This window comes from Dufourea novaeangliae, unplaced genomic scaffold (genome assembly GCF_001272555.1).
Source record: "Dufourea novaeangliae isolate 0120121106 unplaced genomic scaffold, ASM127255v1 scaffold7, whole genome shotgun sequence".
NCBI lineage: Eukaryota > Metazoa > Arthropoda > Insecta > Hymenoptera > Halictidae > Dufourea > Dufourea novaeangliae.
Genome location: NW_015373896.1, coordinates 4,442,640 through 4,469,552, shown reverse-complemented (window position 1 = coordinate 4,469,552; position 26,913 = coordinate 4,442,640). Strand labels below are relative to the sequence as shown.

General features: G+C 43.1%; 1 protein-coding gene across 1 annotated transcript in view; it reads left to right on the top strand.

Annotated features, from left to right (window-relative positions):
* Positions 1 to 26,913, top strand: part of LOC107191874 (puratrophin-1-like) — a 161,292-nt gene that overhangs the window by 76,553 nt on the left and 57,826 nt on the right. Inside the window, exon 11 of the mRNA XM_015581019.1 lies at positions 24,660 to 24,785. Within this exon, the coding sequence (XP_015436505.1) occupies positions 24,660 to 24,785 (126 nt within the window). The remainder of the gene's footprint in view (positions 1 to 24,659; positions 24,786 to 26,913) is intronic.

The window sequence follows — 26,913 nt, the reverse complement described above, 5'->3', positions numbered from 1 at the left end:
CTAATACATCTGATAAATTAACGAGCCCAAAAAAAAACGCGAAAAATTCTCGTTCAAAACCTGCGTTCCTTTGTTAGAATATATTTATAAATTCGACTCGAAACTTCAAGGAACAACGTTTCAAATCTGTCGAGCCTGTATAGTCGGCAACGTTCCCGCAGAGCTCGTCTCAACGGTTAAAAGGTTTCGATACCCGGCGAACTGGTCGTCCGGAATTTGAATACGGGACCAGGGCATCGTAGACGGCGACAGGCTGGCTGTATCGTCGTTTTCTCTCGCCATCTTTAAACAGGTTGGCCGGTACACGACACCTGCTCCCAGACCCGAAAATTCTTTCGCCGGGACCGCAGTCACCTTATCGAGTTTGCTCATCTCCAATCAGGCTCCGTTGCGCTCCCTCGAATAATCTTGCCTGATATTTCGACGGCATTAAGTCTGCGTTCCAACCGTCCGTCCCCGTGTTTGTCGTTACTCATCGTTCCCGCATACTTTCGTGGCACGCTCCTCCGCTCGCAATTATTTTGCCGGAACACGCTCGACAAGCTGCGCGAACTAAAATGAAACGGTGTGGCGATTCTCCTCCTTCTTTTTCCTCTTCTTTTTCTGTGAACGCAGTGAGTCATGAATAAAATTACGCATTACGTGCACGAACTTTAGTTGGGTTATTGAGTACGATCATTAGTTGCTGTTCGTGCGAATTTTTATTGTTTTTAAAATAATTCAGGAAGACTGGAATTCGTGTAGAATATGTTTCGTTGATTAAGAAAATCATGAAACTGAAAATGAAATATGAAGTTTATAAATATTAGTAGCTGTCTACTTATACACTTAACCAATTACGAAAGAAATCAATTAATGAATAATATAGTGCAGTATTATCTGCCTCCGTTATTGTACGTGGAAACCTCAGTCATCAATTTTATATCGACCATTAGAATAAATTACGTGGTAGCAAACAAGCGTCGCTTCTGGTATTAATACTAAGCGACGTGTCATAATTATACGGCAAGAGTTAAAGAGTTGCTTCTTATAAATCAGATAGCCAGCCCACACAGCGACGATCCACGAGGAAAATAACGTACTCGTTGAAAAGTGTTAATCGATGACCGAACGGGACGACAGAACTTTTCATCGTTCCTCGTTTTTCCGTACCCCAGTGCCGATGATGAATCTCGCGCAACGGCGTTTCACGCCGTGCGCATCGTGTACCAACAGCAAGTTATCGCAACTAAGTGAATCCAGATAGGTTTGTCGAGGCAGGATTTATCGCATCGATATACATAACTGGTCTTGAACTATCGGCGAGTAATTGATCGCGGTCAGCACGGCGAATATCTAGCCCCGTGGTGGCTTTTATCGAAATGAATAACCACGCGTGTCAATTACCATCGGTTATTCCGGTAACTTTGACGCGATGTTTGACGGGAATTTCAAACGGGTCGCCGTGTATTTTTCACGAAAGCTCAAGGGACTGTGGCAAAATGTCGACTTTCTCTTTCTACACGGCGATCTCCTCGTTGTTCCTAGTTATGCAAAAGGGGGTCCGGTTCCTCGATCATGAGTTACTCAATCGTAACTCGTCCCCGTGGAGTCGATCGTAATGAGAAAAGTGGTCATCTGCCACTGCGGTTTTCCCCGATAATTTCGTGAAAGTAACGCTGTGGTTATACGACAACTACGTCAGACGGATTCTCGTCCTCCTACCGGTCACGTATTAGCGGTTTCTGACCCGGAAATCATCTGAAATCCATACGGTTGGCCCATTAACTTTCGACGAAATCGATCCTGAAACCCCCTTGTGTATTCACCGCGATACACAGTTTTCGGTGAAGTCTGATTTCTTCTACACGCCCCACAGAATTCCAATATTTTTCTGTCGATCGACGCGAAATGACTCTATTCAAATGTCCAATATATTCGTCCGTCTGAACTTTCACTTTAATTCGACGGAGGTGTCCTTCGGTGGACACTGTGTTTAATAAGAATTTGGACATATTCGATCTTGAATCTCGACGCTAAACTGACAATACATTGACCCATTGACACAAGATTCTAGACATTTTCGGAGTAAAAAATCCTAAAAAAGAATTCCAGATTTGAGAACTGTGTTCCAAGCAATTTGAAATTAATTAAATAAGAAACCATTATTGTGAGTATATGATCAATTATGCTTAAGTATAATATAGAAATTGTATAAAATAATATCGAATGAATGAAAAAGTCCGAAGTAAGTCAACAACGCTCGAGTGACTGCAATACGTGGTAAGGAACCATGGTCAGTCCCAAATAATTTCTCCTTCAATTTATGTACATCCACTGCAATCCCAACGGATGCAATTACTCTGTTCGACGGACCTTATTCTCACTTTCGAACACAAGATAATTCAAAGAAGTCAATGCTTTCTGTCTCAGCATTCTTCGTTCACTTCCTGTCCCCACTGTGTCCGCGGCACGAAGTCGAAGTTATCCTCGCAACGAAGCCACAATTTCACGCAATTATCATACAAAGTGCTTCGGTATCTCGACGAACGAAGTTAGCAATAGCGAGGGGGCACCCAGATATTGCAAATCACGAGCCACGCCATGAAACTTTCTCTGAAAATCACCGTGGCCCGCGTCGATCTCCGGGGCGTTATCGTGTCTCTACGTGACGATCAATCGGCGGGAGTCCGTTTCACGATCTCCCACCCTCTCTCGATCGATCCTTTGTCGATCCTTTGTCCAGGCTCGCGACGACGATAAGCCGCGTCGAATCACGAGACGTCGAGCCGCGGTCGCCGATTTTGCAACGACTTCAACCTCGCATAAATTATACACGCGTCTCTGTCCCGCCGCGGCCGTGGTTATTACGAAACTGTCCCCGTCGTCCCTCTTTGTCCAACGGGCCCGTACTCGATGGGTGTCGCGGCATGACTTTTATTACCGGAGCCGTAACCCCTGACGCACGAAAAGGAGGAGGGGAACACGGACATAAGTCTACATTGTCGCTCGAGTTTCACACGTTTGCGACACCTCTGCTCTCGCGATCGATCGCGATCCCTGATCGTGGATTGTAATCGACACGGAGCGTAACGTTTGAAATCTTTTTTTTTTTATTTTTACTTCTGTCGTGGTCCATACGTGGGATTCCACTGTTAGGTGGTACCAATTTATGCGATTGGTCGAGTCGGAAAATTGAAGTCACTTCTCACTTTCATTGATCCATACGTGGGTATTTCACTGTATGGTGAAGGTCTGAAAAGTGGTGGAGCTCTTACTGGTCGGGTAGGAGTATTGAAGTTTAATAGTCCAATGATCTTTGCATTGTTTGTTTGTCCGTTAATAATTTTATGTAGGAAACACATGTCCGATACTTTTCTTCTTGTTTCAAGCTTAATTGAATTTTTGCATTGTGATAATTTATGCGAGTTGTCGAGGTAGGCAATTTATATCAGTAATAGTTTTTCATTGAAATAATATCATAATTTCATGATTATAAGTTCTTTTAATTTCGATCCATTTTGATCTTCTGTCGGTTATTTGGGAACACTGAATCATTTCCGTTGTGAAGTGGTTTCATACTTATGGTAGTGTAGTTTTCATTATCATTGTTTGTGTTATAACTGTAGATTTTTAATGAGTTTATGTAACAACGATATACGCAGATAGGAAATTCCGATCGCTTGTTGCGTAAGACGGTCATCATCCTGGGTTTCCTTTGACGCCAAAAGCAATTCACGAGTTTTATTGGATTCGTTCGAGCGGTTTATTCCGTGTTCCTTTTTTAAGTAGACTGTGTGAATAGAAGAGCCGTTACTAAAGTAGATCTACTATAAATAATGAAACATAATACAATTCTGTTACGATGCTTTGGAATCTCGGAACACTCTGGGTACAAGTTTCACTAGTCACACACGGTAATCTCGTTTCGGAAGTATATATCCGTGAGAGTTCTTTCATTCAACGTTGCGAATATAACAGTATTAGCATTCTTTCGCCGTGTATTCATCGCGAGAACAAGTATACTCATAGAAAAGAATACACACAGAGAAATATTACCAACAATTAACACATCTAACAATCTAAATCCACCTCTGGTTCCCCACACAAATCTCTAATGTCCATTTTCTATGACAGTAACTTCAAAAAAAAAATTGAATTCAAAAGAATTTCGTAAGTACAGTTCAAGAAGTACTCTCGAGATGAACTGAGTGAGTCACCGGGACTCGTCTCTCGGATCGGCGAACAGCGGGAACGGCTGCTCGGTTCCTGGAACGCTCTGGTATGCTAATTGCGATCCCCGTGAGTACTCGAGCACGCGGGGAAAGAGAGAACGAGCATTGTTGTATGAGTACGCGGCGGTGCGTGTACAGGTACGCTTGATCCACCTTGTAACAACGATTGCCTGTACGATTCTCCTAAGTCGGCACCCACCGTCTCCTCCCCGTTTAGTTTTTCTGCGTTGTTTTTCATCCCCTTGTTCCGCCTTCTCCTTGTTGTCGTTCCCGCGATTACACCGTGGGTCAAGGAACCACGTGGAAGCGCGGTTAACTGGTTATAAGGGCGCGGTTACGACATCGAGCGTCGATCGAATCGACGTGGACCAGGTGGAAATCATGCTCTCCCCGCCTCGACGTAATATCTCTTGGCTAATGGTTACTCGAAGGTGATTAGCTCGGTTCGTTAATTACACGGGAGGGAAACGCCGCGTGACAGCGGAACGGCTCGTCTCAGGGTCGCTGTTGCGGTTATTAAATTTAGTGTCCTTGGCTCTCGAGGCCTCTTGATCAATGGACAGGTACTGGAGATTTTGTTGCTGGGAGATTTTAGATTGTTTAGTCTGTGACCGTCTTCTGGGAATGATTTGGTGTTATCGGTGCGTACGTCGAATTTTTTTTATGAGCCGTTGTTAGTATTTGGGCGATCTGGCAGGAGAATTTTAGTGGGAATCATGAGTAATGATCCTGGAGAACTGGAGTGTTTGTGTCGATGTTTTCATAAAGCAAATGCATTATGCTCCTACTGTTATTATAATTTTCTAAATTAAAAACCATGAAATGGTGACACTAAAATGAATTAATTTTCACAAAGAAATTAGTACTCTCAGGTAAATCACCGCTATGTGCCCACAATAGATATTCTTCCGAATACAAATGTACCCAGTCCATCGATCCATCCTCGCGAACACTAATCTGAAAGTGTGCTAAAGTACTTAGTTCCATATACACGAGAAAAATTGGATATCGAGGCTGGTATATACAAATCGGCGCTAATAAATATTCAAACGTGCCATCCGTTCGCATGATAATTCTCCGAAGCCACCTCGTCGCTCAGAGAAAATTCATGGCGCAGCATCCTATCTCTGCGAACGTATTCCGGCACTGGGATCGATTAACAATCCTGCCGGTCACGCAACGCATAAATATCACCGCTGTGCGTCCCTGTTTATCGTCCGGTGTTTATTAGAATGTAATTAATCGGCCGGGGATGTAGGTTAACGCTCGAAGGCGGCCGGATAAGATACACACACACAGAGAGAGTCACACACATGGTCCTCGTGGATTATTCAACGGGCAGAGAACCTGACGCGTCGATTTAATTGAATAAGTATGTCGCCGGAGACACATAACCGCGGAATTATCTGCCCTCGCGGATCGAAAGATATTTCCACGGCTGATCGCGTGGTGAGACCCCCTACCCTTTGGACTGCTCTGTGTACGTGTGTATGTACACACGGAGCGTTTCGTCTATAACTGAAACACAAGATGCCTCGGTGGATAAGGTTAAACGACTCGCAGGTACTATGTACTTCGTCGAAGCGTTTCGCCCCGTGGAGATCGGCCGCGATTACCATCGACGGAATTCGCATTGAGATTCTCTCCAACCGCAGTAACAACGGGATGCGGTTCGCGGGTTCTATTGAGTCGCGTGAAAAATTTGTCTCGGTACGCGCGGCCCGTTGTTCCGATGAACATGCGTGTCCCCAGTGTGTTTGTGGAAATTGAAATCGAGGGGGAAACGATTTTGAAGGAAGTGGACGAAGGGTTGCGGGATACATGAGGCCTTTTCGAGTATGGATACGGAATGAGGAAAAAATAAAAAAATGAAATCGAGTGACGGATAAAGAGTTGAGGGTTGTCTGTCGATACCACTTTAATAGTACATGTGAAACTTGAAACATATAAGAAGAAGAAGGACTAACACAGTGGATTAAACCAGTTCTATCAATTACACTCTCGCTGATAAGTGTTGGGACACTTATCGAAGTAAATGTTACACAGTAGCATTACGAAATTGCTGCAAGTTTGACACAAATATTGTTTTCATAAAAAACATTTCGAAAATACCATAAAGAATCTTCTGAAAAAAAAAAGGAATCTGTTATTATCTGAATCTTTCCGATAATATTCGGTAACTTTACTTTGACATTTCGAACGACCTGTTTAATAGGTCGTTGGCCGTATTCCCACTGTCCGGCCCCGGTAATTTATATTTTCGAGAAGGTATCTCGCACGGATAACGTTCCAGACGACGAGGTTTCTCTTTGTTGGCCGGGGCCGATGCGAGAAGTACGTCATTCGGTTACACTCTTGCTTGACACGACAAACATTTCGATTTACAGTACACGGGGACCGTTGAACAATTAGTATTTTACAGGAACCGCTGAGTCATCGTTGGTCGGGCTACGGATATTTAGCCGAGCTCGTGAATTATGCGGCACGGGTTCGCTCGCGGTTCATCTACCCGTCTTCCCTTGTGACCGCTCAAGATCCCAGGCAGATGAACGAAGATCCTTATTACAGGAAATAGCTTTGGACTCAGTCATGCCATTAAGTATGCAAGTCTCGGGCCCCGGCGGGCACGGCTCACTATACCCTCCGTGGAACATCCGTGCAACTCGAAAACTTCTAATCTACCACCCAGGATACACCTCCTTTGGATCGTTTATTTCTTCACATTCTCGCTCTATCCTGGAAATAATTACACGCTATTGATCGTTATTGAGCGCCTCCAAACGCCGCCGTGAGCTTTCAGTGTAATTCGTTCCGTTTCCACCGCTATTTCGCGATGAGTCATTATTTTATATATCTCACTTGGAGTTCTTTCCCTCTTTCGTCCTCGTTCATGGGATATTTGAATAATGTGCGATTGATTTTATTATTTGTTTTTTTACATTTTGTGTCAGAGATTTTGTGATATATACTCTCTTTTTTTTTTTCATGTGAACCATACCAAGCGCTGTATTTTTCTTTACATATGTATTTACCACGTACTTAGACTTCAACTGCTCGAAGTCACGAAGCGAGGGAACTTCATTCGCGAAGCGAGGAAACTTCAGTCTTCCGTTAACCTTCACCAGCACCGGAACAACGTATGTAACTTCAGTGGGAAAAACAATGTTCGTTCAACGTTCGTGACTCAGTACTAATAAAAACGGTTATATCTGTTTTATTGAGCAAATTCGACTGAAATTCGAATATAAATTAAAAAAATAATCTGCAGTGCAGCTACTCCGTTTCACAACGAAATATTCAATGAAACCGTGAACGTGAAGTGTTCTTCAGGTGGAAACAATATAATCTTATTATACAACTATAATTTTTTAAAAAACATGAACAATTTTTCCATCGATTATACTACTTAATAACTGTACATTTAGTACAGCATCTACGAACATTTTTATTGATTTGAAGCACAATTAGGGTAAATCCGAATGAGATGTCCCAGTTGCTACATTTCAGAAAATATAATGGTGTTTCTTTTTTCAATTTTGAAATTTTGATTATTCTGAATTAGGTACTTGTTACACAATATGCCAACTGAATACGTACGAAAACCGGGATGTGTTAGAGGTCGATGGATAGAAGAAAATTTAAAGGAAGCCATTAAAAGAATCGAGGAAGGTGATATTGGAATTAATCAAGCTTCTCGATATTATGGGATACCATCGAGAACTCTACGGCGAAGAAGGCAGTCCGGTAATTTGCATAAAATATCTCTTGGCCCCCAAGGAATTCTGGGACATGAAAACGAGAAGAGACTAGTTGCCCATATTCTGCGCCTTATACATGCTGGCTTTGCTCCTGATAAGACAACAGTCAGACGTATAGCATTTGAGTTTGCTGAATCATTAGGGCTTCAGCATAGATTTAATTCTCAAACTCGATTGGCAGGCTATGATTGGTATAGTTCGTTTTTGAGGAGAAATAAAGAATTAACCGTTCGACAGGCTGAAGGTTTGTCACTAGCTCTGGCTACAGGCATGAATAGGGAAGAATATAAGAATAGGGAAGTAAATCATTTCTTCAAACTGCTCACTAAAATATACGATACGAATAATTTCTACAGGAAGCCAGGAAACATATTCAGTGTCGGTGAAACTGCTTGTCAATTAAATAACGACCCTGGAGAAGCTGGTAAATGGTCAACGGATGTACATTGTTTGGCTTCGGGTGAAAGAGGGGAAAATGTATCAATCATAGTATGTTGTAACGCTGAGGGCGTTTTCCTTCCCCCTTCAGTCATAATAAAAAATACAAAAGATGTTTCTGGTATTGAGGTTGGGCTTCCTCCAGGATCAAAAGTGTACAGGAACCCAGAATTGTCCTGTATCTCTTCGGATATATTTTACCAGTGGATGGTGGATATTTTGACACCGCGAAAACCAGTTGGTAAAGTGCTTCTAATAATGGACGGACACTCTCCCCATCAAAGTTTGAAAATTCACGATTTTGCTGCTGCCCATGACATAAATTTATTGTGTTTGCCCAGTCATTCGACAAAAGCTTTCCAACCTTTGGACAAATGCTTTTTCAAGCTTTTTCAGACATTTTCCAGAAAAGAAGCACACCAGTGGATAAATCAGCATACAGAACAAATGAAAAAATTATCCGTTGGAGTTGTGATCGGGAATGCATGGGCAAAATGTGCTACGGTTGACAGTGCTGTCAGTGGCTTCAGGAAAACAGGAATATTCCCTTTGAATCGAAATATTATTCCAGACAATTTCCTCGAAAAGACAAATACCTTTTTGTCTAATAGGGAAACCGAGTTATCCGTAGATACGACAATCCAACCAGTTTCACAAAGAATATCTAGTATTGGAACTCCTTAAAGGAAATATTAACAACTTTTTTCGAATCAGCATCAAGTTTAAACCATATTACTTCCAATGTAACAAATATTACCAGTAATAGTTTTTCTATAAAGCGTGGCAACATTCGCGGATTTATAACAACTCCAAAAATTGAAATTCAAATCTGCAATGAAGTTATTCCATTTCGTACAACACCCACCAAAATCTCATCGTTTCGAAGCACAATTATTATCAATTACGGATGCATACCTGGCGACGATCCCAAAGGTCGTTAGATCGGAATCGATGTTTTGGAAGCTGAAGGTGCGGGCAATGTGGCGCAAGTATCATGACCAGGTGGGAGGGGCGCGTGGCTCTGTGCGGCGTAGGTACGACTTAACGCGCGATCGGACCGGGCATCAGTGACTCTTTCTCGGCCGTGGCATCCGATCGTCTCGTTGCTCGCTCCCGGAACTGAGTCGCCGCGTGCGTTCGAGCAATTACACCGTGACCGTGATCGAGTGATCGTGCGACACGCGTAAAACGTTTGTCCCCACTAGATATCAAGACGCACGTGACTTCTATTTTTACGCGCACGGATCGACGAGCCTCTACAGAAACACCATAGCGTAACAAATCGATCGAAGGTTTGAACGGCAACTACGACGATCCAGTGAATTCCGTGAAAAGTAGAGATACACGTGGTGAGATGGACGCGAATGTCATTTGCCAACGCGTGGACGAGCGGAACGAAAAGACCATTGGTGAGATGTGTGCTAAATTCTTAAACTGTCCGTTGAACTGTTGTTTTGTTCATTTGTGACGGTTCATTGACGTTTCTTTAGTGACTTGTGGCGATCGGTTGACGATCGGTTTCAGTGAGCCTCTGTTTTTTGGAGTTTTGGGAGACCGGCGATTGGTAAGAATATCCTTTTGGGTGTTGTTGGTGTTGGTTCGTGAAATTGTTAAGTGTTGCAGTGTGAACGTTGATAAATGATTTCGGATAGACGGATATGTCATCGTGAATGTGTATTCGTGACACGATGTTTGACGCTGGAATCTTGTAGTAAACTACAAACACTTCTTTATAAAAGAAGCACATACTTCATTATTTCTCTGAAGTTTCACATTGTAAACTTCGAATCAGTATACATACAAGTAGCAGACAAAAGAAGTTACCACTTTTCTGATTCTTTATATTTCTATTACTTAACCTCAACTTAAAAATTTAATACTGGGTTTTATACAGCCTCTTATTTTTTATCAGAATATTATTAAACACGTACTAAAGTTTTAAGGTGATGTTAAAAATTAAGTGGTAACCTTTTTATCCGCTACTGTATTTTTAAACAAGGAAATCCTTAGTAATAGCGCGATAGTTATTATACACTCTCCGTCCCGGTGATTTCAACGCCTGGTCAGGACACTTCCTCCTAACCAACTTAAAAATTCCCAAAATTTCTTTTCATTACATTTACAACAGTACCATAACCACCCTCGAGAATATCAAAACCAGCACTTTATCCTCTTAAAGCCCATAGTTATAATTCAATTCATCGAGAATCATTGTACGCTCTCCGGTCCGGTGATTTCAATGCACGGTAAGAGCGCACGGTAGCATACGGTGATTTCAACGCCCCATTAGAATACAAAACTAATACATAATCCATGCATATTTAAATATCAGTGAAAGTAACATTTTCAAGTCGACACCACGAAAGGCAACTTTTCTCGTTTAATTAAAAAATACCAGATTTAAATACACGCCGCTTACCCTATAATCCGCTGACTGTGTTTCTCAGGACGGCCGTTGATCGTTCGCGTCGGGATTAAAAAATAAAAGTGTCACGGTCGGCAGAGAGGGAGGGGAAAGAAAGGTTGGTTCACAAATCGCCGGGAGATAGCGATCGCGGCACTCGAAGCGGCAAGTAGCAGGTACTCAAAATCGGTCCCGACCGGTTCGTAAACACTCGTACACGCTGCGGCGTCCTACGGTGAGTCTTCTCTCTTTCTCGCTCGAGTGCTCCCATGTCATGGTGTCCGAGAAACCGCGGTGTGTGGTCCCCTTAAAGAACCAAGTCGAGGGTATATGCACTAGATTGTGTGTGTATGTATATGGCGTAGGGGCGTAGAGAGAGAGAAAGAACGAGGGGGAGGATATAGGTGGTGGCGTGACCCCGAAGAAGAAGGCTCCTAAGGTGATTTACGCTTCGCCAATGGCGTCTTTTGTCTAGCCAACCGGGCTGTCAGTTGTGTTTGATTTTCGCAATATATTATACGGGCCCGGGGAATTATATTGCAAACGGTCGCGGCAATAATTCAACGAACGACGATACGGCGCGCGAGACTCCTCGTACTTCTTTGACGCGAGTATCTACGACGGAACACAGGGGACACGTCGTTCGGTCCGGAAACTCGGTTCCGTTGGTGCCTGAACACGGGCTCGTGTATGTTCCTTTCAGGGCCCGTTCCCACGGATACGTTGGATGGGTCTTTCGGGACAGTATGTTTGAGCAGTGTTTCAATCTGTGGTACGGTTTGGTCGAGTGGAGGTTGTCGATTGATGTCCAAAAGGTAGAAAAGTGAAGTAGCTTGAGAAAGTAATTTCTTTCGATTTCACTTGATTTATAATGTTCACTTTGCAGTTGTGTATATTATGCTTGGGAGATATGTTTGCTCCGATACGTCTTCATTTATCATCGTTTTCTTCGCGAAAACCGGTTGATGTTTCGTAAGAGGTGGTTCTTGAATAGAATTTGTTGTTATCGGCGAATAGATGGGACTAATATTCACCTTTATACGGAATATAGTGAAATTAATTTCGAGAGATATTAAATTCGTACTTTCTCTTTAAGGAGAATATCTTACGGTTAGACGACGAGGGATTCGTACTTGTCAGCGTCCTGTCATAATACGTTCGGATGTTATTCGATGGGCTGAACGTGACTGGAGCGTGAACGATAGCAGGCATTAGAGCATAAAATAATATTTGACTGAATCGTGACCGTTGCTGCGAGTGCAGCTGGCTGTGCATACTCCGCCGAGGTCGCACGATGCTATTATTCTTTCGGCAAATATTTTCGCTCGGGAATAGTCGTCCGTTCTATGTCATGAATAGCGCATCTTTCATTTCTCTATATACTAACATCATTTTACGTTACAAAATAAATTTCTTCGCTCATATTCACCAGTCGATGCAATCAATTATCGAGAAACAATTGTACAAATAAATCGGGAGAACTGAATAAAAAAGTCTACAACACTGGATTTTATTATATCTACGTTTGTCATCTTTTCAGAATGTAGATGTTACTTCTACATAATTCACGTTGAAAGGAGCAACAATTATTCCACCGAGGTTGCTACATCTCATACAATTCAAAGTAAAAATTCCTCATTCCAACTAAGAAATGTAATCGCAACCGGTATCCATTGCACGAAAGAAAAGAATTAATTATCAAATCGCATTATTTCCATGTTCTCAAGAGTCGAGTTTATCGAGATACACGTCTTTCCCCCTCCAGTAAGTATCGTTTGCACTTACAATTTTTGCTTCTCGCTGTGGGAACAGGGGACCCTTATGAATTCACGCAGAAAAGCTGTAATTAACGACTTTACAGTTTTTTCCTACGCGCGATCATCGGGCATCGCTGTTGAATCGAACAATGCCCTTCTCTGTCACTCGTAAACAGGAAGCACCCGTGGTTACCGTGTAACCACTGTGTTCGACGCTGTAAACGCTCGGTTCGTCCTCGTGTAATTAGTACCCACGTGTGTATGTACCGTCACTCGATCCTCTCGTAAGCGGTCCCCTACGTGCAAGCCTTATCTTATCGAGGGGGTGGCAGGGGATTAAGGGAGACCGCGGTGATAACTTTCTTGATTTACAACGTATTCCATGAAATTGCTTCTTCGAGCCTAGGCCGCTCGGTTGGCGTGTAAAAGACTCACCATAGGACGATTCCATATGAAAAAACGTGTCGAAATTGTGGTATCACGTTTCTGCGTACGGCGTTTTGTTTACGAGAAAAATTAGTTTGATGATCGAATGCACCTTGGATGAGAATCGTGGGCGCAGGTTCGGCGATTTAGGTCGCGAAATAATAGTCTTTTAATCCCTCGAGGATATAAACGCCTAGGAGAAAATGTTGTTTCCTATATTTTGTTTATTATTCTTGCGAAGAATCGCTGGTCCAGGGTAAATGTCCTAATTACTGCCAGTGTTCTTAATACTGCAATTTTATTTATTTTACTTAATAAAAACTTAATGAAACAGTGGGATATCTCGCAGATTTTGATTAATTATTACTTAATTCTTCATACTTGATGCATAAAATAATTTTTTTTCACTAAACAGATGTTAAATAATATGTACCAAAGTGAGACGATTAACAACAAAATGATTAAATGAAGTTACACTACAATCTTTCGGTGACAGTAATTGGGACATCGACCCCATTTTATTTTCATGAACTTTTTCGCTTGCCCAGAGTCACAGCTGAAAGTCTGCAGTATACGGAAAGGAATTTGATGATCGTTGAAGCGATCGTCGATTAATGCCGATTCGGGAGAGGATCTGGTTACGTAACGAATAGAAAGCAGAACGGGTTCCCGTGAGTGTTTCATGGTTTTCGAGGGTGAAACCGGGCTCGAAAGTACCGCGTGCAGAAACGAAAACTGATCTCGTACAACCGCGTCCTTTAATTGGTCACGTTCGATCCGCTTCTTATCAGCCCCTGGAACGCAAGGATCGCCCGGGAGGAGACCCCTTTGGGGAGATTTCCCTCGACAAAAGTGTTCCCGTGGGAACGATCGTTAATTGTCCGTAAAATGCACTCTCACCTTGCGCTGTGCTAAAAGCAGAACCGTGTTCGTGGCCGAGAGAGTTACGTATCCGCAAGAGGACATCGATGATCCGAAAGAAATCGCCGCCGCCGCCTCCACCCACCCGCGCCTCCTGTGTCGCGGTTCGCGCTGCCGATAGTTTTCTAAGAGTGTCATTAATCTTTCATTAGCCGTTGCCCTGTCGCCTGGTTAACGCGGAAAAAATCCCTTCGACGCAAATCCACTCAAGCGTGAGAGTGAGACCTAGAGTTGAAACTTTGATTAGTCTTTCATGAATGAAAGTTAGAGCAATAGGAAATTGTCTATCTATTAAATTACTACAGTAAGTCTGTAAACAGAACTCCAGAAGTAAACAGAAGGCTCCTCGGTATTGACAATGAGAGATCCCCAGGTGTAACGGTGACGTTTTATTGAGGTTTAGCACAGTGATAGAGCTCGAAGTTCTGAAGCCAATGAGATTTCTTTCAGCCGCATATTGTCATTAGTTTATGAAGTATTTAATGTTCAGTCCCGAGGAGCCTTCAAACTAGGATTTACTAACCGTATTCTAAACCGTTCAATATATTTCCTGAGTTCTGTAGGTGAGAACAAAGGGAGTGGTTTAGATAATAGTATTTTTTTAAATATATCTAGAATTGCGAGACCAGTTTAAGAGAAAGATTAAGAATATCTCAAAATCGGATTGTCTTCGTCGCCCTATGCCAAATGATTAGCATGATTAATGCTTCGAGGTAAAAGAATGGAAACGAAGGAACTGTAGTATGTAATTACACGGTGTTAGGGAATACCGTTTAGAAGTGTAAACATTTTATTACACGCCGCGAACGCTCCCGTTCCCGCCGAGCGTACCGAATGAATCGCGGCGGCATTCCAGCCGGGAGAGACCGGTGGTGCTCCGTGGAATCCCTTTTCCTTCGAGAGCAAACAAACCGTGTATCTTTATTACAGTAATAACTATAATCTCGAGTCCGAAGCTGGTAACCCTTCCTTCCATATACGATACACAGCCGGGGCCCCGGCGGGTTCTTTTCTTCCTCGAAACTGCGTAATCAGTTGCCGCGTCCGCTTCACTGAGAGCAACAGCAGCTCTCCTCACTTTGAATCACCTTATCCGACGCACGGTAGGTAGGTAGAACGGCGCAGTGGTTGTACGTACATCCAAAGTAGTGGTGTGCACGTCGGTGTTCACTGTCATTAGAGGAGGGGAACGCGATTAGAGTTGAAATAGACTCGGCACTGATACAAACAACAACTCCGCGATCAAATTGATTCCGCCGCAATTTCCGCGGCTCCTTCCTTTCGTTTCTTAGATTCCTGGAGAATAGAGATCTTCTTCCTCTCCTGGTGCTTCTTTTGTTCATGTAAAGCCCGTTTAGAACGAATCCATGTGAATAATTGGCTTCCCTGTTTGCTTGCCGTGTTCCGCTGTCATTCTATCGGTTATGGTGTAATTCAGGTCGACGATGTGGGTTCTTGTTATTATTCTTTTTTTTTTCAAGTGAAACTGAGAGATGCGCATACCGTGTTGTTGTAAATTGCAGGTTTGTAAATGAACGCTGGGGTTGTAATTGGAATACAATTTCAGTGGACTGTCTTGGTACTTTTACTCTGTACTTGTCCAGATCGTTCTCCGAAGGTTGTTCGATAAGTACAGTGTCTATCGGTTGTATAAAGTCTTCCATCTTCAGTGATATTGACTGTGGAAGATACTATGGAAACATATTGTCTTCGAACATGTCATTACTTCGGGTCACAATTCTTTTCATTTACTCGAAGGTGATCTTACATAAGCATGTATGATGACATAACTGTCCCGTGATATGAACAGGAAAATTGCATTCAAAATTTCAATCTACTTCATTTCCATTAGCCTATTGATTGAATAAAAGTAAAAAACCTCATTTGAACGATGTGTATATAGGAAGGGATCCATGGATAAAAAGGGTGGTTTCTCCCTTAAATTCTAAAAGCACCATCAATCAAGTACGGCAAAATTCTTAGCCTGGTCGCACAAACTAAGCAAAGCCACAGAAAAATCGGCGTGTATCAGTTCCCGAGCATCCCTTCTCAGCCAATACTGGCAATTCGTATGTCCAGAGATGGTCCAGTTAATTCGATTTCTCAGCACCTTACGATCTCTGCATAATACCCACCTCAAGCACACATCATCCTATTTATTTACTCTAAGGAAACACCTCCTGCAATCTCCCAAAAACCAATAAATATAGAAAATCGATCCTACAAACGCAAAAAAAAAGACACATTTCCTGCCAATGATTGCCCACACTTTCGATCGCCTTCGGACATGTCTCCGGCACTTGTCACACCCCCATTCTCCACGCCCATACACCGCGTACGCAATTTCGCCACAGAGGCCGGTATATATATGTACAACACCACGGTCGTCGTAACGCTCGACCACCGACTCATCAGCCGTGTAACGATCCCCGTTGAGGCCCCGTTGGTGGAGAACGAGAAATAAAAATCACGCGTATACGACGGGGGGCGTCGGCGCGGTGTGGTATCGACGCACAAGGCCCTCGTTAATTTCACGGGACGATTTACAATCGGGTGAACGCCTACCGTGCGTGTACCCGCGATCGTTTCACGGTCGGCTCCTCCACCGAGCATAAAACCCCTTCCCCGCCCCCTGAACTTCACCGCGTTGAGGCCCAGGATACTGTATTTTATATCGAGGATTTCATTGTGCTGTCCCTGGGTACGGAGAAGGTAATATCCCAAGGGATTACGTTTCGCTCGCGGTCCTCTTCTCGTTAAGACATTCGCGCCTGTTAATGGACCCGCGCGGCGGCAGAGACGCAACGGGTTTTACGCGACTGGGACCGAGGCGGCCGCCGCGGCCATACATGGCGCGGAAGCGGCCCGGTTCGACCGTAAAATATGACGCGTATCTTCTTATTAGGAGTAAATTGTATCCTCATTACCTGCCCGCCGCGGTTCGACCGTGCACCCTCGCGCCCAACCGCGTTCTCGTTCCGTTTAATCGTGAATAGCCAATCAGACCGCCACCTGCGATTGGATTCTGGTGGATTATTAACGAGCCTCCGTAGCGATTTCAACGAAATGTTTAGCGGTCGATGGTGGTCGTGTCCTTTTGAGGGGAATTGAGAGCATGCAGGGTTATGATTAAATTTTTAGTACTTGGAGACGGATGGGTGGGCAGCAATCGTTGTTGATTATTGTCGATTGAGAATCGTTCGGTACGTTTAAGAGCTGCTGCACAGGTTTGTGGTGAAATTGAGACGTCCTTGGGTGGCACATATCACGAACTTTTGAGTGAAACAGAATTTGCATCTTTAGCTTTTTAGGCGACGACTTTTATCATTGAGCTACTTGGGTTTATGGTGAAATTGGGGCATCTTGGATGGCGCATATCACGGAGAAACAGAATTTATGTCTTTCGCTTTTTAGCCGTCAGGTTTTATCATTGAGGTGTTAACCCTCTTTCGCTGGTATTGACGCCTTAAGCTTTCAACCAATATCAGTCACCAATTAATGTTTGCGCTCTGTTCTCAACATCGATAACTACAAATCACTTATTATTGCATGATTTACAAGATCATACTGTTGAGACTACCATTATCGTGTAGCTCGAAACTTTCTTCAATCGTTATCGCTGACGAAAAGTTCTTCTATTCACAGCGTCGATCATGGTTAGATATCTACCGTCTGATACGGTCCCCGTTGGAATCTACCACAGCGAAAGGGTTAAAGTGTTCAGAATCTTTTGTATTTTAGTGTCACAATTGGAATAATAGTTACTATGAGAATGAAGAATTCCTAAAAATCATTCAAAGCAGTCATGACTGTCAGTTGTTGAAAGAAGTCTATTAACGTTGATAACCTGGCCAGACGATTAGTATCACCTAACCCAATTAGTTACCATGCTAGAATATCGCAGCGTGCTCGCGTAACGCCGCAATTCGAATCGCGAACCGCATACCGTTGCCAGATAAAAATCAGTCAGGGCATTGATCAAGCGTAATTTATGAGCCGCGGGTGTCACTCGTCCAGCGTACCGGAGCGCTTACATAATTTATGAAATCGTCGTGTAATATCTAACGCTCTATTCAAACTCGTCGCGGTAGAAAAAAAAGAAATGTACGTACATAATCAGCTGCTGGTCGTCCGTCAAGTAATTTTCACTCGTAATAGTTTACAGCACGCGATAAATCATGCTCAGCAACTAAAGAGTTCCACAAAGGTGTATCTCAAAAGTGATCATTTGTTAAAATTCGGAAGCATGTGATTATCGACCATTCTATTGCAAAATAATGCTTCGAAGTAACGAATTAATGAAGGGTATAAAGTACATATTTAATACACTCGTAACAAGTCTCGTCACTAAAATGTAGGTAAACATTTCATTGGTCCGTTAGATGACGTTATGGATTTGATCTACTTAACCAATAATACAAATTACTAAACATGCAACTGAAGGTTCTCCAGCTAATTTTATTTCTCAGACACTTACGACCATAGTACTTGATGCACCCGTTTGGAAATAAAATTTCTTTCCTGACAATTTTAATAGTGCGTTTTCCCTTCACTTACAAGTTTCCAAAAGGCTAAAGAAAATCGAAATACCATATATTCCACCTGTAATCGATTACAAATTTCACATCGACGTCCCGCTGATATTCCGCCATGATCGTCCTAATTGGATACTTTGTACAGGCTCGTACCTGGCAGCGGTGTCGTAAACGGATCGCTGCCGAATGGAAGCACAAGACGCCCTCAATGAACGCCATGCTCGTACATCATCGGGCAGTGTATTAACGGGCGAAACGATTCGGGATGGCGATCATCATCCTTGCACGCCCGAAATTGTTTCTTTCCTACGGGCGATCCTTTCGGTGTCCCATTCAGAACGACCGAGACGAATGTCGCGCGTCGGCTCGTCTCTTCGTTCGAGTTGCGCCCAACGAGAACGAGAATGAAGCGAACGGAGAGTGGCCCTGGGCGGTGCGATTACTCATTGAGACGTTGATTGCGGCTATGGCATACTTACCGAATATCTTCGCCGGGCTGCTGCGTTCTGGAGCAAGGAAACGTGTACCGTGCTCGAATTTCGGACGTCTTTTCCTTTTTCTTTTTGCCCTTCGCCAGAGAACAAAAACCTCCTCTTGTACGACCTATTAGAGGCCGGATTGATTGTTCGGCGTTGTTTCCGAAGATTTATGAACGCTGGTGACGAGAGTCACCCGACGTTTTGCGGTCGTTTACTCTTTTTTACGATCATTCCACTGATTCTTCTCCTGAAACGAGTTCCCTAGGGCCTCGCACTTTCTTTCGATTGAATGCGTGATTATGCAACGCATGTACGATGTCTAGGACGATGAAAGATATTCAGTCCTATAGAGTAGAGAATTTGTAGGGAAGGGATCAATGTCCTCACGATCAAGGAAAGATTCCTTTTGGATGTCGACATACGTTAATTTGAATTGAATAATTAGCAGCTTTCGTGTACAGATACGGAAAGTTATGTATTTGTATACTGTACTGAGTATTTATAGCGACATGCTCTACTAGACGATATAATTGCTACTCCATCTATCATAGAAAGCTGACAAATAAATTTTTATTCCCAATAATGCCGTCATGATTCACGTATAAGCTTCCTACGCGTTAAATCGCCTCCCAACACTCGATAATTCGTATATCAATAAAATTTATGAATATTAAATGTCAATACCGATAATAAAAAAACGGTATTAAATATCGTTTAAAGTCCAGTTTTAGTGACCCATCGTTTCAAGCGTCGTAGGTGTTTCTTTTTTCCATAAAGTGCGCGGCTTTTACAGAACTGTGTAGTCGTATAGTTCTGTTCCGAATAGATCATCCTACGAATCGATCTCTAGGACACTTTATCACGAACAAAGAAAGTATGAAAGGGAGATGAGGCTAGGTGATCCCTGCATCCTGCGTTCCGCGGAAAAAAATTTGGGTCTCGACAGGTCTTGTGAGGTAAACGATCATGTTCCTGGTTCGACGTCCTTTCCATCTCGTCCGCGCAGCGCGAATGTGGAACGATAAAATGAGGCTTGGTCCCAAAAGCCAAACGAGGCGGCGTCGTAAAACCCATGTTTCGGGGAAGGTGCATCGTTTACGGAGAAGAAGAAGGTCTTCATCGGCACGGGGAAAAAGGGATTGTCGTCGGTATTTATTTGAGAGAATAAGCCCCTCTCCCCTCCCTCCTTGATAAGGGCCCCGAATACTCACCATAAAAGTCGTCGTTCTGCTCTTCGCGAGTCTAATCTTGGTCGTAAAATATATCAGACCGCTTTTGGAAGTCGTACTGTAGATCGAGGAAAGAAAACGAAGGTGTGCCCTTTTAACGATATTTTATATGCTTCATTAATAATTATAATGCATTAGTAGATCATAATAGTGGAATGGATTTTTAAAAGATAGAAAAGAAGACTGAAATTTTAGATGAGTAACAATGTAGACTACGGTACGGATTAACGCTGCAGTATATATAACGTATATATTTATATATAACAGAACCGTGTCCATTGCTCTTCATAGGACCTATATTCGGGTAAGAGATAGAGTAGGTTAAAGTTACATTAATGTTGTAATAAGTACGTACATTACCGTTCATAATTATTAGGACTCTTATCGACTATGAGATAAGTGGAAACAAGGCGTTACGAAAAATTGTCTAAAGGCTGACGTAAATACTTTTGGGGTATGTTAAAGCTCGATGGACATCACGTACGCTAATGTGAATCAATAAAAGTGGTCCAAATTATATACATTTTTATCATGACCGAGTGTCCTAATACTTAGGTATAGTTTATAGCTCTAAAAGCTATTAGAATCCTATTCACAATGATAAAAGAAAAATAATACAGAACCAAACCCAGTAGACAATAATAGAATCGTGTCCACTCCTTTATAATCACGTCCCCAGTACCGAGCGGTGCGGTTCCAAAGAAGAAACACCATAATCATTATCTAGATAAGCAGTAAAGAAGAGAATTTCCTCGAAAAAAAAAAACAACAACATATCCCATATCTAAGATAAATCTAGCGTATCGAGTATCTTCGGCGAAACTCCTCAAATAACACCCACGCGGGTCGAGGGATCGGGTCATTGCCAGCGTGTCCGGGGCTGGAAGTCGATTTCACGGCGCGCGCGAGACGTAACAATCCTCTCTGTTCCACGACCCAAGTGTCCGGTACCGATTCGAAACGGCGACTTCACCGCGGCCACGGTGTACCCTATCGGGACGGTCTGGCCGCGAGCGATAAGATCGGCGCGCTCTTCGCCGCCGTCGTCCACTCGTGAGAAGATGCACCGCAGGCGGAAGCGGGCTCGCGCGCCGCGGGCGAACCTAAATACCTATCTATCGGTCGTTAGGCGTGTGCACACTCTCGCGTGTTTACACGGTTTAACATGCACGCGCGAAGGCGAGATAAAACGCGCGCGGAGGGTACGCGACGCCGCGGGGTCGTGGCACTCGGCGATCGTTTCGCACACGTTCTTGGAAATGGTATATGTATACATAGTCGTTCGCACCTGTGCGTGCAGACGGCCACCGATGGTACTCGATAGTCGTTCGCTTAACCGCGACCCAGTGACCCGCATAACCCGCGCACCGAGCACTTATGATCGAAGAGCTTCGGTGTGGATCCTTTAATGGCATCCTCCTCCCTCTTGAGACTCTTTCGTAGTTGCGTGACTAGTGCATTGGGTCAGAACCGACAGGTGCAACGAGAAGAATCAGGGGAGACTTTGATTATGTAATTATGGTGTACAGGGTGCCCCAAAATAGCTTCGATTCCCGGAACTGAGAGGTTGCTGGGACGATTTGAAACAACTTTTTCCTTTGCGAAAATGTTATCCGAGGCTTTGTTGACGAGATATTAACCAAAAACCCGGTACCAATCGGAGCGCGTTCTGAACGCTACCGCGGAAGCTCGGCCGGCAGACTGGCGCTCTGATTGGTACCGGGTTTTTCGTTAATATCTTGTTAACAAAGCCTCGTAGAATATTTTCGCTAAGAAAAAAGTTGTTTCAAATCGTCACAGGAACCCCTCAGTTCCGGGAGTCGAAGCTATTTCGGAACACCCTGTGTAGTGACATATCTCAAAAAAATTGAATGGAAACCTCGAATAAGGGTCTGTAGCATATTTTGACTAGAATTGAATTAACAGTAAACTATGGTATCTACAGTATACCTGTCTTGTATATTCGAAAAAATTACCGAATCGGTCAAAAAACCCTATCATCTGAAGTGGCTGTAAGGGTTAAGAGAATACATTCTCAATTGCTCTATTCAATTATTCTTGAACAAAATCACTCTACATATTTCTACTAATTGACCAAGCAACCATCAGCATAGATTTTGAAAACCTGAAGGGTAGCTCTGGATCTGACCACGACAGCGTTCGCCTGGCTGCCGGTATTCGATGATCGTCCACCTAACTCGGCCCAGTGACCCGAAAAACAGCAACGTTGCTCATAATTGGAGTCGTTACATGGCCCCTTCAACGTAACAGACCCTTGTCTCGATTCGCTTTCCTATCCGATCGAGTAACGTCGACGACGAACATTCGACGCAACACGGTTGACTCGCTCCCCTTCCCCTTTCGTTCACCACCCGTTAATTATTCTCGCGTACATTTCGCTCGCCGCCACGTCCGGGCGCAACGACGAATCATTAATCACGCGTGACACGCCCGTACAAGCCGATCTAATTATCGGCTAAAAGACCGCCGTTGCGAATCCCCTCGACACAAGGGAGCTGCCAACGGGGGTAACACGACAGGTGAGGTAATCACGGGAGACCTAATTTTCTTGACTGGAAAATCACGCTGTGAACAACCTTTTCGACGTCGCGAAACAGGATACTCTATTATGAATACTTAATATGTCTAGGATGTTTCGATGGGGTTTGTGTTCCTTTATGGCAGCGGTGTTCATGGATGAAGCTTTTGAACCCCTCTTCGAACTGTATTTTCCATGCATAGTGCATTAGATCACGTAGTGATGTGTATTACTTCCCATACCCCGTTTCCATAGATACACATATCACCACGAGACGATGTTGAGAAACACAATAGTGATAGAGTGGAGCAAGTTTTTGAAACTCTTTGTTTCTGGAGAAAAGAACATGTTGAACAGGCTTGGTGCAAGTAAAAATTATTAAATATCAATATTGTACTCTTTCTAATAGAGTCATATTTTGCAAGTTTGTAATACTTGCAGCATTAGATCAGTGATCCATGAAAAGTTTGCCAGTATGTGGACGAAAGACGTAAGGTTGAAAATCCAAAAATTATCAGAAAAGAAGGTTCGTACTCTCTTCCTGCTTACAAAATGAGGACCTCAATCTCGTAGGAATTTTAATAGACACTGCTGTATAGGTCAGTAACGCGAAGGATTCCAGAATTTATTCACCAGTGAACGTTTCCAAACGATCGCATCGAACTTACTGTAATCGTCATTAACTTTTTCAGAAGCGTTGCAACTCGCTGCGGGAATATCGTTAAGAAAACGTGTCGTATATTCTAATAAACGCAACATAATTAAATGAGAAAGGCTCTTTCGCTCGGTCCTTTCATTAATAAATTACTGTTTCATAGCACGAAAGTGACATTTATTGTGGGAATCCACGGAGCGTAAAATGGAAGCCTGAAATATCATTTGAGCGTTTTGCATGCGATCTACGACGTCGTTCGTAATAACCGTGCCTCGGACATTCGAGCGTGGAGCAGCTGCAGTCGTTCTTAATTGTTTAACGAATCGGACCGAACGCTAATTAGTTACTGTCCTGACACGTCGCATTTTGCAACTCTGTATGGGAAAAGTGGCAACCGTTGCCTGCTGCGAGACTGAAACGATGATGGCCGCCAGACATGTAGCTCTACCTTGTTAAGTGTACCACGGACTAAATAGAGTAATGAGATTTGAAGTCGATGTTTGCAGAACCTTTTTTCGAGACTGTGTAAATCACGTAACTACCCGCTGCGTTCCCACATCTGCTTCACAGTGTGATAATTAACCGATACTGTTCGCGCAAACATGCTAGTGTGGTAGTAACGTGGATTTTCTGGCTTGTTACTGCTTCAGGTTGAATAAAGGATGACGAAGATCACTTGAAGGTCACTCGAAGTCTGTTTCAATCTGAACTTAATATTAAATGAATAGTATTTTTATAAATATAGTAAAGTTAGGTATTATTTCAATAGCAGTTGAAGGTCGTACGAAGGTCACCGATTTTTTGTATAATCACTGCCAACTTTTAAAAAATAGGTTCAAGGTTATTTTATAGACTTCTAGAAATGTTACTTGAGAGTCGTTTAGGGATCATTTGAAAGTTACTTCAAAATTATTCAGGAATTTAACCTTTAGAGGACGAGTAGGATTTTACATGATTTTTTATCTTTTCGAGTTAGAACTTTTATATAATTGTTACCGTATTATACTACGAAAAATAAGGGGTATCTCTGGAGCCTCAAAATAGGCTTCCTGTCCTCTACAGGTTAAAGGATATTGTAAGATTGCGAAGGTCTCGCTTTTTCGTGTAATTAATTAATAAGTATTATCAGAAACTTTTTAGTCTATCTAAGCTAAAATTACGAACATGATATTCTTAACAAAACCAAAGGGAAATTACATTTTACTCTTCACAGTTAACGTACCCTATGCACCACGCGAACGAGTAGAATAAAACATTGCCCACGCCCATTTCCTCGTTAATAATTACACTTATCTCTGTGACAGGTGTTGTCCTGGTTGTGCAAGAAGGGCGAGGACATCCTATCCAAGCACGGGCAACACTCGGCGACGAATCTGTCCGCAGCCCGGCTACACGAAAGGGAATTCGAGAAGTTCTATTTCACGTCGATGGTGAGTACGGTTCATGTATAGGAACGCCCAGGCATAATAGAATCGAAAGTATCTCTCAGGGCGAATATCGTCCCATATATGTCTCCGTGATTTCACTTTTTTCACGTCCCATTGAGCCTTTCGTCACGCTTCGATACGGATGAAATTCCACCGAGAGACAGAGCTGGAATAACCGAAAAATAATAAAAGGCTTCCTCTTGAGATGGGGATCGGCTGCGAAGACCGTCGATAGTTTCGCAAACTTCCTCCTCTAGCGTTTCAATTGATTCTCAACGAAAAAATGTACGCATCGGGAGAAAAAAATGGAGCGAGGTTCTCGCATTTGAAAACATATACTCGAAACGCACGGGACAGAAATGAATAGAAACTCGGCCATTCCACCGTTTGGTAGGTCGAATCTGATCGAAGATAACGATTTAATATAGTCGGATTTGACAATTGAATATGTAACGATGACTTTTATATTTCTATTCAATAGGGCCCTCGCGATAGTTATCTGAATCTGAATTAGACACTTCTAGACCTCTTTCTCCTCGTTTGTACCTGTATATAGAATCTAAGACGATACCGTGAATATCCCTCTGTTGCTGGAAGAACTTTACAACGATCTATAAATCGTCGCTGTTTTACCGACAAGCTGCTCCATCGGTACAAGTGCTTGTTTAAATTTTGTTTACTGCAAAGCAATTTCGTCATTAAAATACAATGTAATAAGCATAGTATATAGACCGTATTCACTACTAAAGTTAAATATAAAAAAAAGTTACAAGTAACGTTCACAAAAAATTGAGTTGCGCGATAAATCTGCGCAGTTACGAGTGAATCGGTAATTCTCCTTTTCTAGTCGCGTGGCGCCGTCTGGCGTCGATGTCCTCAAGCAACTCGCTGTACTACCGACCGTGTCGCGCCGCGGGAATTGAAATAGTTTAGAAAGTGGTGCCTCCCTTAATGGCAGGGATTATTTTTCTCCTTTGACTCGAACCAACTATTTAAGCGTCCGGGATCTCATCTACGCCCTGCAATCGAACGATCGAATCACGGCCATTAGCTCGAATACGCGAATCTCTCTGGCAACTTTCGCAATTAGAGATCCATCTACGGGGGAGTCGATTAGCGATTCTCGTCGACGGAACCCTAAGTGGATACCAATGTCTGGTCTTATCAATCGATCGTGCAAGCCTGTGTCCAGCAGCGACTCGTCCCGTTCACTGATAACACGACCTTTGTTTTCCGCGTTTTCCATTTTCACGATAAGGAATCGTGGAATGAGGAACCTTGAATTGCAATTAAGGTGAGATCCTTCGGTACGACTTAGGAATGCTTCTTGTAACTTTTTGTTGGTGAAACGCTTATCTGTTGGTACTTCAAACGAAGGACAATGTTCTTGTTTGGGACGGACTGAAAGAGAAAATTTCTTTTAAGTACCTTTGAGCTTGCTTAAAGAATTGCGTAAACAGTTAGATTGCGGTTCATATATTTATGAAATTCAATGAATCGCGTAGTCATTGGTGCAAATTTTTCTGAGGTTCAAAGGTTTTAAACACGGATTTAAGTGCTTCGTTCTTGTGCTTCGACTAAACGTGAGAATTTTTGCGATTCAATTGTCTGAGCGTTAGGACCGTTTTAATTATGGAGCAATTGTCGTTCTTGGCCTAATTATTATTTCAAACATGCAATAAGACATCTTGAAGTCCGTACGTCGAACAGGACGTTAATTCGTCACGCTGCGCACAAATCAATTATCCATATTCCATGCAGTCACAGGCACGCATGGATCATTATCCAAAATACGCGATCGTTCTTTTTTCTTCGCGGACGGCCGAATGACCCCCATATCGGGGATCCAACCCACACACCCTGTCATAATTGTCAACGATGATCGAGAAAACTGATTATTTGGGTCGACCGGCCCGGAACTGGAACGTAACGTCGATTTATTATTAAGCGATCGAACCTTGCAGCGCGTCCCGGCAACCCGATATTTGGAGCATCGAGTTAATTGCGAAGACGTCCGGCTAAAGAGCGTATCAATCGAAACGATCGTAAATTAATTCGACGATAAAGGTACCGGTGGGATCGACCAGTTGAGTGGATGAAAATTCGATCTTTCTCCTTCTCTCGTTCGGGT